Here is a 12,403-nt window from a genome sequence, read left to right as displayed (position 1 = left end):
GTGACCCTTTTTAGCAAATTATTGAACCCAAGAAAGGGATCTTGGGAAGCTTGGATTTACAGTCTGTTGGACAGAAGCAAGAATATCCCTCTGTATTTGTGTGTGTGTTCGGTGCCTGATCAGGGTGGAGGTGGGTAGTGTTGTGGGGCTGAGGGATCTGATACTATCCAAGTAGATAATGTCAAAGTGAGTTAAATTTGTAGGACACCCAGATGGTGTCTGTTGAGAACTGGATAATTGCTTAGTGTAGGAAAAACTTGCACACATCTCATATCAGAAATATTAAGACAGAGAAAATAGGAGTCTTTTCCCTTTACAGAATGACAGCAGTAGATACTAACATGCAGTAGACAAAATGCTTTCACACATCCTATAATCAATGCCCCCCATGAAACTAAGTGAAGTCGCTCAGTCGTGTCCGACTCTTTGCGACCCCATGGACTGTAGCCTACCAGGCTCCTCTGTCCATGGGATTTTCCAGTCAATAGTATTGGAGTGGACTGCCATTTCCTTCTCCAGGGGATCTTCCCAACCCAGGGATCGAACCCAGGTCTCCCACATTGTAGACAGACACTTTACTGTCTGAGTTAGACACTATTAAAATCACCATTTTACTGATGTAGGAAGAAAATTGGAGATAAAACACAGCTATTAAATTGTGGGGCATTAAAGTTTATTTCAAAGCCCAAGTTCTTTCTACCACACCAGTATTCTTCCAATGCATTCTACAAAACTCCAGGGCTTTGTGGAAATGTTGCAGAGAAACAAGAAGAGGCAAGAAATGCAAGAAGAGGCCTGGGTGAGACCAGGTCTGCAGAACTCTGGACCCATAACCCAATACAATTTTTACCAATTATATCCCTTAAGATTCTACAGGAAAAAAATGTTTTAAAAAGGGTTCTTCTAAGACTTCCCCAGCAGTCCAGACTCTGCCTTCCAATGCAGGGGGTGTGGGTTCAATCCCTAGTCAGGGAACTAAGATCCCACATGCCATAGGGTACAACCAAAAATCTAAAAAATAAATTAAACTTGTTTTTTAAAAAGTCACTCATTAAAAAAAGAAAGGGGTCTGCTGCTAAATAAAAGTTTGAAAAGCACTATCCTAGGCCATCGGTCTAAGAAGCACAAGCTAAATATCTTGGTGACCTACCTTCACATCAGCTATATGTGTACTTGCGCGGCTATCACACCAATAGCATATTAATAAGTAAATCTCTATCTTTAACTCTACCATCCATCCTTTGGCTTTGGAGTTAAAAAGAAAACAGGCCTAACCATTGGAAAATGCAAAGAGTTTATTCACATAAAACTTTGCACAAAATATTCAGGTTGTAAGAATTTCAATCATCAATGAGCACAATGGTATAAAGTGAAAATAGAAAACAACAAGACTGATTAAGTAAACATACCCCAAAATTAAATGTTCAAATTACCCTCTTTGGGTTATTCACTACTGTCTAGCTGTGCTCATACGGACATGTGGCTATTTAAATTTAAATCAATTCAAAATAAGTAAAATGTAAAGTTCAGTTCCTTAAGTTGCACAAGTCATATTTCAAGTGCTCAACAGTAAAATTCTACATAGGCAAATAATCAAATTAGGCTACCTTAGTCAAGTGCTCATACCTTGTAGTTTTGACTGTATTGTTTTTATCTCTTCAGTTTGGTTTTGGTTGATCAAACGAAGGTTCTGATTCTCCAATTCCAACTAAAAGAAAATAATCGTTTTCTTGTAAACAGGGATAAGAATTTCTAAAATGTACCAGTAAATTATAACATTGAGAGCATGTTAATACCTAATTAAACATAAACAAAATACAAAAGAAATAACTAAATATCAGATGAATTTATCAGCACAGATTATCAACCTAGATAATTATGACTTTAATATTTATTCTTTTCAGAGCTAAAAGTTTTCAGTGTTTTTCACCCCTATGCCTTTACCACTGTAAAATTATTTTAAACTAAACTATTTCAGCATTTAGTCTGACATATAAACTAAATAATGTGTACCACTCAGATAATATTGAATACATTAATTTTATGAGAAATTAATACTCTCACTTATTATTCTCTAATTACTTAAAGTTAACTATTTAGAACTAAAGTCAACTAATTAGAATGAGGCTACTTAAGACCGATTATCATGATTCTATCAATCCTTTTTTAACTTTAGAATTATATAAGCCATTAAAGTGAAAGCTACCTATCTCATATTAATCAAAAGCCAGCAGCACCACCAACTGATCAAAATTTTGTTTCAGATATTCTGATGACTGATCTATTTGAAAGAAAGAAAAGGTTAAGAAAAGATAAATATAGCAATAAATACCTCATTCAACTTAACTGTTACCCATTCTTTGATCTTAGCTGCTTTCTCTTCTATTATTTTAGCCTCTTGAATCCTTATTTGTTTCTGAAATAACATTAATAGTTTGTTTAGTTCAAACATAAGCTCACTGGCCTGGAAATATTACAGTTACAGATATGAAAGGCAAGCCTACTTAAAACATGTTTCCAAGTTAAGATGTCTACCTTTAAATTACCAAAAAGGATAAAATGAGAATGGCTCTCCAGCAAACAGAATAATGAAAGCATACATATATATTTCTAGTTTTAACATCTGCTAGTCTTTCTCTGAAAGGTCATATGCCAAAATCAATCCACTGAATTTATCAATAAAATAAACCATTTCTGGAAACACTATGATTTAGAACAATGGAATTCAACCAGCTTGGTGAGAGGAGAATTAGAATCTCTTCTGGGGTATGGCTTGCTTTCCCCTCAAAGTTTTAAAAGGTTCAGAAAAAATAAAGATTGAGAAACTCTAGCTCACATCTTGGAAAAGAAAATGGGAAACCTCTTCAGTATTCTTGCCTGGAAAATTCCATGGACAGAGGAGCCTGGCAGTCTACAGTCCATGGGGTTGCAAAGAGTAGGACACGACTTAGCAACTGAGCACGGCTCACATCTGCCAACCTTTAAATCTGGCTATGGTCACAAAACTACTGAGAATGTGAGGATCATATAAATACCAGTTGGTGGGGGCTGAAAACCACAGATCTAAAACAACAGTGACATCCAGAGAAATGAAAAAAAATGCTAAAAATAAATGATTAATCATTGAATAATTTTATAGTGGTTATATCTAACTGATGCTAAATGACTTTCTAGGTTAATAACCTTAATGCAATTTTTTTCTTTACAATTTTTAAAAAAATAAATACTATAAATTTGATCTCAATAAAGTGATTTAAAAACAGTGGACACATTTCTAAGCAGGAGGATTAGTGTCAAACAATGTTTAAAATTTAACCTTCCATAAACATTCCTAACACCCTAACAATCTAAAGCAAAGATTTATTGGAAACATTTTACAGGTATAAATGCCTGCTGATAACCAAGTGTTTCCAACATAAAGATTCACATCCAGAAAGTGGTAGACACTGCCTTGGAATTATTCTGGACTTAAAGATAATGTATTTAACTTGCACTTTTCACCAGTAAATGTGATGTAATCTTAGGAGTTACCAAGTGAGATTTCTGACCAAAATGTAGAAATTTAGGCTTTCTCTTTTTAATCTTTGCAATTATGCATAAATGAATGCACATATTTAGGACTCTTTGAGGTCAGATGCTTCCTAACCTGCTCTTCAAGTTGCAGTTCCAAGTTTTGAATGGTGTCTTCTTTTTCCTGTATTAGAGTTTCCAGATCTTGACACTTTTTATACAACCTTGTCTCTGATTCACTGGTTTGAATATTAGCTGCTTTTAACTTCTCTTCCATAACTTGTACCTAAATTCAGAGGAGAAAATATTAAAACTATGCATGTACTTAATTTATCATAGTATTACTTTAACATTAAATAGATTCCTAAAAGATATCATAAAAAAGAAAATGGTGAACAGTTTTAATGCATTTAACAACTATAAAGTTTAAAGACTAGACTATTTCCCAAGTGATGCTAATTCAGAGGTATATGAGGATACATAAAAGATTTTCAGGATGGGATGGGGAGGGAGGGGGGAGGGGTGTTCAAGATGGGGAACACATGTACACCCATGGCTGATTCATGCCAATGTATGGCAAAAACTACTACAATATTGTAAAGTAATTAGCCTCCAATACCTGTGGCGGATTCATTTTGATATTTGGCAAAACTAATACAGTTATGTAAAGTTTAAAAATAAAATAAAATTAAAAAAAAAAAAATAAAAAAATAAAATAAATGAATTAATTTTAAAAAAAGATTTTCAGAATATTGTGGTCATGTAAGGAAATGTACATGTTAATTAGATCTATGATAATATGCAAACTATCATATAAGCATAGAGTCGGAAAGTTTCCAGCCCTCATTTTTTCATATTTAAAAAAAGTAAGAATATCAAATTAAAAAGTTGAATGGTGAGATAACACTCAGATTGGAGGACCTAGTATAATAACACACCCTAGGGAAAAAAAGATGAACTTCAGGTGAAAAAGACACATATTTTCGATGGAAAACGAACCTCAAAACCTCAATGATGAAGTCATAGAAAGTAAAAAAGACACTCAAGATAGAGGTAGGAGAGTACATTCTGTGAGGATTTACTGATTCAACACTTTAACAAATATTCAATGAACACTCGCCAAGAGCCAGGCCCAGTCCAGGTCCTAAGAAGACATCAGTTTTAATAAAGCAGACCCCGCCCCCCAATCTCTACCTGCATAGAAATTACCTTCTAGTAGGTAAGAGAGATCACAAATACAATAAAGACTAAAAATGACACAGTATGTTACAGATGGCAATAAAGCTAATGGGCAAAATAAAGCAAGACAGAAGAGATCGCTATATGACCAGGGGCTGCAGTGCTTCACTTTAATATCTAATGTACATACTGGCTCTGCTTGGATATTCTGCAAAACACATCTGGGTACATAAAATCTTTGAAGAGATATGTGTGATGTTAATATTAGTAAGAAAGAAAATAAAGTACTGGGCACCATACACAATATTAAGACTTTTATTCTATATACTCCCAGTACGTAAGAATGTAATTTTAGTCATGTTTCAGATTATAGGGGACAAAAAGAAAAACATATAAGGGCATTTTAGAAATTACAGATGATAGCTAAGATGAAAAATCTTAAGCTATTAAAATATTTCTGAAAAATCACAATGGACTTACTTAAAGCTCAAAAATACTTGATTAATGAGGATTCCTAGAAGGAGGTGTTAGGGTTAGTTCAGTTTTGTTTTTTTAACCACGAGTACAAAGTTTCATTTGTGAGTTCACTATATAAATGTAAATTCAACTCAAATGCCAAAACTGTCCTATTTAAATACCACTCACATGGCTGGAAACTATGAAAATAAAAGTAGATCCAAAAAAATAGGAGAAAAAATGTATTCTACAATCCAAATGACAATTTTAAGTAACTTTAAGATTTAGATTTTTTAACATAATATAGCAGGCTTTTTGCAGGAACTTCAGAACAAGAGGTCAAGGACAAAGGCCTATTTCAGAGATGTCCTGAAAAAAGCCAGAGCCAGACAGAGAGCTGGACAGTAAATACCAAAGGTCAGTCTTAGGATCGTATAGTCAGTTTCACACTGGGTATTCTGAAGCTTTGGGAGCAAGGAAAGAAATCAGAGGCCAAGTGCAAAATGGTAGTTCTCCAAGGAGGAAGTAATAGATCATAAAACTCCAGAAAAACAAAATTAACTAAATACAAATAAAAGTAAATATTACCAGACCTACATCTACAATCTCCTTTTATTAAGCTGGAGAAGTCACCCTATGGACATTGGGCTGCCACATAAAACTGTCCTACTATTACTTAGAAAAGATCTACAGTTCTGGAAAACTATGACTTGGGAGAACTCTTCTTCCCTGAAAAACACATCCAACTTGAAAGGTGTTCTCATTTTATGAATGAATGCTACAGTCAGAGCTCCTTCGCTACATCTTTGCCTTGTACAACTGTTTCATTAGACTATGACTTTTAGATAAACAACTTTCCTGGGCAAGAAAAATATTGACAGAAGTGGCAAAATCTCCTTGGGAGAGAAATCACAAAGTTGTTACAGACAACCTTCCTACCAAAGGGTCCTGTTGAAACCAAGTTCCAGAAGATTCACCAGCTTTCCTTGGCAATTAATGTGAATAAGGAGGTCTACAGAAAAGCTAAGAAGCTTACAGATAAAGCAGCCTTTAAAGTATCTTACTACAAGTACACAGAAAATAGGCCAGATCTTCTTCCATTCACTTAACTTGAACCATATAAAAATGATTCCCTGGTGGCTCAGTGGTAAAGAATCGCCTGCCAAGGCAGAAGACACAGGAGATGTGGTTTTATCCCTGGGTCAGGAAGATCCGCTAGAGGAGGAAATGGCATCCCACTCCAGTATTCTTGCCGGAAATCCCATGGATGGAGGAGCCTGGCAGGCTACACTGCACAGAGTTGCAAAGAGTCATACAGGACTGAGCACACAAGTACATAGAAAAATTTTAACTACTCAGAGACTGGTCAATAATAAACACTAAAAGAATTTAAATTAGTTATTATATAAACCCTTGCAATTATCAATACATGGATTCCAGCGAGGAATGCTTTGTATTTTCAGGCTACTTTTCTGTTTTACTTCAGGAGAGCCTCTAGTTACATCAACCCCCTCAGCACACTCCTCAGCCATTTCCCCAAAGTCTTGTTGATGGTGAGCTTTTGTGCAGTCAAGGGCTAATGTAGCAGGCTTGGAGTACTCAAACCCTATACATTCCAAAAGAAAGAACTTGCCCTTCACTGTCTTTTGGGAAAGAACCTCTGAGCCCCTGGAATATTCTTCCTGATAAGATTTTCTTTATATATCTGATATATTGTGTCACACCAGTTAGTTCATGCTCACAATGTGATTTATAGCGAATGCCTTTTTTGTTTATGTGGGTCATGGGCCATGCTGTATCAGTTTGATCTCTGGAAAGGTTGGAGGTTGAGTAGCTAAAGTGGGTACGCATTCCATGCCTATAAGACTGACCGGGGGAGGGGGTCTTGTAGGCATGGAATAAAAATTATGGATGCCTAGGCTTGGATGACCAATCCTGGCTGGCAATGTGTCATATGTGCTGCCTACATCACTGATGGAAGAATCAAGAACATTCCTGCGCAACTCCACTATGCGAGGACTACTAGAAGCTCATACCTGGTGTCTCCTGGACTCTCCCTGTGTGCGTTTTTCCTTTGCTGAAGTTGCTCTGTACTTTTACTGTATTAAACTGAAACCACTAGTATAACAGCTTTTCAGGATTCTATGACTTTCTGTGAATCACCAAGCCCGAGGCTGGTGCTGGGGACCCTGACACAGCTCCCAATGATATTTTCCATTTTCTTGCCTATACTGGAGAAAGCAGAAGCTGCAAATATTGCTCCCATTGTAACTATCCATATCAATATTTCCCTTTTCCTACCTCTAACCTCTTCCCTCCCTCTTCCACTACAGGTAATCGATATGTGACTATGTTTTTGAGTGGGGAGTGAAAGTTTCTATTCCTATATAAGTATTGCAATTATGTGACAAAGATGCTTAATCAAATATCAAATCAAATCATTCCAAAATACAACAAAAAAAAATGGTTAAGGGTAGTTTGAATCCCATACTATTTTCCAGTTATATAAAATTATTGCAAATTAATGATTCTAATCCTACTTTAAACAGTTTTTTCAGCAGAGTGCTCCATAATTTATGTAGTAAGGCCAGACCCATTCTCACTGAAAGTGAAAAGAAACACCGTTAAATAGTTTTCCATATAACAAAGCCAATCATTCCATGGTCCTAAATATTAGGATGCTTGAGTAGTTATTTATTAAGCACCAGAAATGACTTGGATGCTAAGAACCAACTGTAAGAAAAGTAGATTAGCCAACATATTAGGAGGAAATTTAAATCTAACTCCTACCAAAACTGAATCAAATACAGGCAAGGGACTGGGTCCTAAAGACATAACTGAAAAGACAAAGCTTCTACAGGGGAAATTATCCACTTCTCTTTGGTTAGCATAAATTAGTGTATTAGATTGTACCAGGTGGCCCTAGTGGTAAAGAACCCGCCTGCCAATGTAGGAGACAAGAGACAGGTTTGATCCCTGAGTCATGAAGATCCCCTGGAGGAGGGCACAGCAACCCACTCCAGTATTCTTGCCTGGAGAATCCCATGGACAGAGGAGCCTGGCAGGCTACAGTCCATAGAGTCGCAAAGGGTCAGACACAACTGAAGGGACTTAGCATACATGCGTGCATGTATACAATTGCCTAATCAGATAGTTGAGAAGGAATGCTGTATATCAGTATCTCCCATATGTGCTATTTGCTTCTTTTCTGCCTCACTAGATTTCTCATAAACAGTACTGGGTTGATATGCACATAACTGCTTTCAAAATTTATGAACAACAACAATAAAGATGTACTACAACATTGCCAGGATTTCTCTGGAAGAATGTGCAATTCTTCTTTCTATCAGCAATTTATTTGATGGTTATGCAGGTGAAGCCCACACATTTAATACACGAAGAAAAAAATGTACAAAGTTAAAATGTAGAGTTCAGCTGGTTGCAGCTGACAATTGTTTTTCGTGGGGAAACATTCTTTCTAGGTTAATATAAATACAGTTTAAGTCTTAGGATATGGCTCAATGACAAAGGATAAGCTGGATTTAAGCAACATAAACAGCAGATAGGCCATAGTCCCATGGAAACTGTTAAAGAGAGCAAAAGACTCAGTTACTCTAAATTAATAATATTTACTTAGTCTTAACAAAGGCAAAAAAAAAAGGTAATATAATCAGTGCCTTAGAATTAACTTGCTCTCTGTTTATATTTCCTGTTAACTTTCAGATTCATTATGAAATATTTAAGCCAAAAATTCTTCTGAAGAATAACAAAATAGCTACTCTATAAATTTAAAGTGTTATGACAAAAAGCAATATCTACTGATTATATGGAAACTCTGGGAGATAACTATTGACCTTTTTACCTGGGTGCAGGTGGGGGCGGGGGGCATCAGTAGTGTTGCTTTAAGGCAGTATATCTAAAATAACCAATAATTTTCCCTAAAATGTTATAATTTTATAAAATTGTATAATTTTCCCTAAAAATGTGGCACATAGAATGAAATAATTTTATACTTGATACTCTCAAAGTGAAAGTCACTCCATCGTGTCCGATTCTTTGCAACCCCATGGACTATACAGTCCATGGAATTCTCCAGGCCAGAATACTAGAGTGGGTAGCCATTCCCTTCTCCAGGGGATCTTCCCAACCCAGGGATAGAACCCATTGCATGTGGATTCTTTACCAGCTGAGGCACCAGGGAAACCAATATACTCAAAGGACAACTTCAAATAAGAAATTCTTGTTAACTTCTTAAGATCAGGAGGAATTGGGCACTGATGGCTACAAATTGCCATGGTTTCCTTTCTTTAAATTGGGAATAAGGATTCCTTTTTTCTTTCAAGATCTTTCAAGATCCAGTGAACCAAACGGGGAAAATGAAAACCACAAATTAAAAAAAAAATAAAGATATTTAATTTACTTTAATTTTCAGAACTAAATAAATTTGCTGCATATATCAATTTAGAAACTTAACTCAGGAAAAGGCAAAACAAAACCATCTCTAATGTTAAAGGGGAAAAAGGGAAGGGAAGGGAAGGAAAGGGAGAGGAGGAGAAAGGAAAAGCAGCAGAACAGACAGAGATGCATGGAGATAGCCGTGAGTGCGGCAATCAAGAGGGATGTCACCAGAAAACCAAAGTCAGAAAGGGAAAGACAGTGAAGGAGACATGGAAGTCAAAGAGGCTGACAGAATGACAAATACGCGCTGCAAGGCTTCAGGCTGAACTGCGACACACTTAAAGGGCCCACTACAGAAAAAGACATTTGGTATAGAGTGGCAGGGGCCTCCCAGGTGGCACTAGTGGTGAAGAAGCCAATTGCCAATGCCGGAAATGTAAGAGAAATGGGATCGATCCCTGGGTCAGGAAGATCCCCCTAGAGGAGGGCACAGCAACCCACTCCAGTGTTCTTGCCTGGAGAATTCCATGGACAGAGGAGCCTGGCAGGCTACAGTCCATAGGGTTACAGAGACAGACACTACTGAAGCGACTTAGCACACATGCATAGAGTGACAGAGAATGACATAAACACAACAATTTTTCTTGTAGAATATAAGTGACCTTTAATGGCTTTACTGTTAATTATTGGCTTTTTATAGATATAAGCAATTACTACTTGGTCCCATCAGCTAAGGAATATAAAATACAAAAAACCAAGCACAGCTTACATCCTTACCATTACTACTAGTACTTACATCAATATCTACATTTGAAGTATTAAAGAATTATTGCTAACTTTTTGATGAGGTGATGGTACCTGTAGTTATGACTTTTAAGTCTTTATTTTTAGATGGGATGCTGAAACACATTTGGGTAGAATCATATGTTATCCGGGATTTGTTTCAAAATAACCTTATATAGGGATAGGGAGGCAAAAAGTGGGTGGGGGTAGACTAGCTGTGAGTCAACGAATTGCTGAAGTTGATGATGGGGGTTCGTTATCTATTTTCTCTACTCTTATAGTGGTTGAATTTTGCATAATAAAGTTTAAAGATCTTATCTTCAAGTATAATTAATTTAAGAAAATTAAGGGGGCTTCCCTGGTGGCTCAGTGGTAAAAAATCTACATGCCAATGCAGGAGACAAGGGTTTGAGCTCTGATTCGGGAAGATTCCACATGCCGCGGAGCAACTAAACCCATGCACCACAACTACTGAGCCTGTGCTCTGCAGCCCGGGAGCCACAAATACTGGAGCCCACAGGCCCTAGAGCCTGTGCTCTGCAACAAGAGAAGCCACCACAGTGAGAAACCCGGGCACCATGACTAGAGAGTAGCCACTGCTCACCGCAGCTAGGGAAAAGCCTGTGCAGCAACAAAAGACTCAGCACAGCCAAAAATAAAATTAATTAATAAAATTATTTTTTTAAAAAAGAAAACTTAAGGATTAGGTTAAATTGGGTTAAGTTAGTCAGACCACTGAAACAATCTTCTGTGTAAAATTAAACCTTTAGGTGAAAATAAGATTTGGTAGTATTCAAGTTGAAGAAACAAATGTAACAGACCTAGAGCAAGTATAAGAAATTTAATATACACTTCTGAGAAGAAACAATTTTGTATTTAAGACTTCTGAAATTCTTGACTTGACTGAATCTGACAGAGATCTTTTCATAAAATGTGAATTTATCAATGTATGCTCCTTAGGCAAATTTTAAGGCTGGTAGGCTCATCCAAACCACTCATTTTACTGTGGGCAAGGCCTAAGAAGGGCTAAGTGACTTACCAAACTTTATTTTTTCAGAGTAAAAGTAGTACCAGAACCAAAAACTAGAAAGTATGAGGATATACAAGAAGAAACCAATCATCTATAATTCCATCTATAATTATAACAGTTAGAACTGGACATGGAACAGACTGGTTCCAAATAGGAAAAGGAGTTCGTCAAGGCTGTATATTGTCACCCTGTTTATTTAACTTATATGCAGGGTACATCATGAGAAACGCTGGACTGGAAGAAACACAAGCTGGAATCAAGATTGCCGGGAGAAATATCAATAACCTCAGATATGCAGATGACATCACCCTGATGGCAGAAAGTGAAGAGGAACTCAAAAGCCTCTTGATGAAGGTGAAAGTGGAGAGTGAAAAAGTTGGCTTAAAGCTCAACATTCAGAAAACGATGATCATGGCATCCGGTCCCATCACTTCAGGGGAAACAGATGGGGAAACAGTGGAAACAGTGTCAGCCTTTATTTTTTGGGGCTCCAAAATCACTGCAGATAGTGACTGCAGCCATGAAATTAAAAGATGCTTACTCCTTGGAAGGAAAGTTATGACCAACCTAGATAGCATATTCAAAAGCAGAGACATTACTTTGCCAACAAAGGTCCGTCTAGTCAAGGCTATGGTTTTTCCTGTGGTCCTGTATGGATGTGAGAGTTGGACTGTGAAGAAGGCTGAGCGCCGAACCGAGCTGATGCTTTTGAACTGTGGTGTTGGAGAAGACTCTTGAGAGTCCCTTGGACTGCAAGGAGATCCAACCAGTCCATTCTGAAGGAGATCAGCTCTGGGATTTCTTTGGAAGGAATGATGCTAAAGCTGAAACTCCAGTACTTTGGCCACCTCATGTGAAGAGTTGACTCATTGGAAAAGACTCTGATGCTGGGAGGGATTGGGGGCAGGAGGAGAAGGGGACAACAGAGGATGAGATGGCTGGATGGCATCACTGACTCGATGGACGTGAGTCTGAGTGAACTCCGGGAGGTGGTGTTGGACAGGGAGGCCTGGCATGCTGCGATTCATGGGGTTGCAAAGAGTCGGA

The 12,403-nt window shown here is 37.3% G+C and overlaps 1 protein-coding gene across 7 annotated transcripts in view; it reads right to left on the bottom strand.

Annotated features, from left to right (window-relative positions):
• Positions 1-12,403, bottom strand: part of PLEKHH2 (pleckstrin homology, MyTH4 and FERM domain containing H2) — a 104,305-nt gene that overhangs the window by 70,117 nt on the left and 21,785 nt on the right. For 6 of the 7 annotated variants that reach the window (XM_006056802.4, XM_044925864.2, XM_025260942.3 and 3 more), the window contains 3 exons: positions 3,647-3,796; positions 2,333-2,416; positions 1,627-1,708 (listed from right to left, as the gene is read on the bottom strand). In XM_006056802.4, coding sequence (XP_006056864.2) covers positions 1,627-1,708; positions 2,333-2,416; positions 3,647-3,796 — 316 coding nt within the window. The remainder of the gene's footprint in view (positions 1-1,626; positions 1,709-2,332; positions 2,417-3,646; positions 3,797-12,403) is intronic. The other variant, XM_044925865.2, reaches the window with a different exon arrangement.

This window comes from Bubalus bubalis, chromosome 12 (genome assembly GCF_019923935.1).
Source record: "Bubalus bubalis isolate 160015118507 breed Murrah chromosome 12, NDDB_SH_1, whole genome shotgun sequence".
In the NCBI taxonomy this organism is placed as follows: Eukaryota; Metazoa; Chordata; class Mammalia; order Artiodactyla; family Bovidae; genus Bubalus; species Bubalus bubalis.
This window is presented reverse-complemented; position numbering and strand designations above follow the sequence as displayed.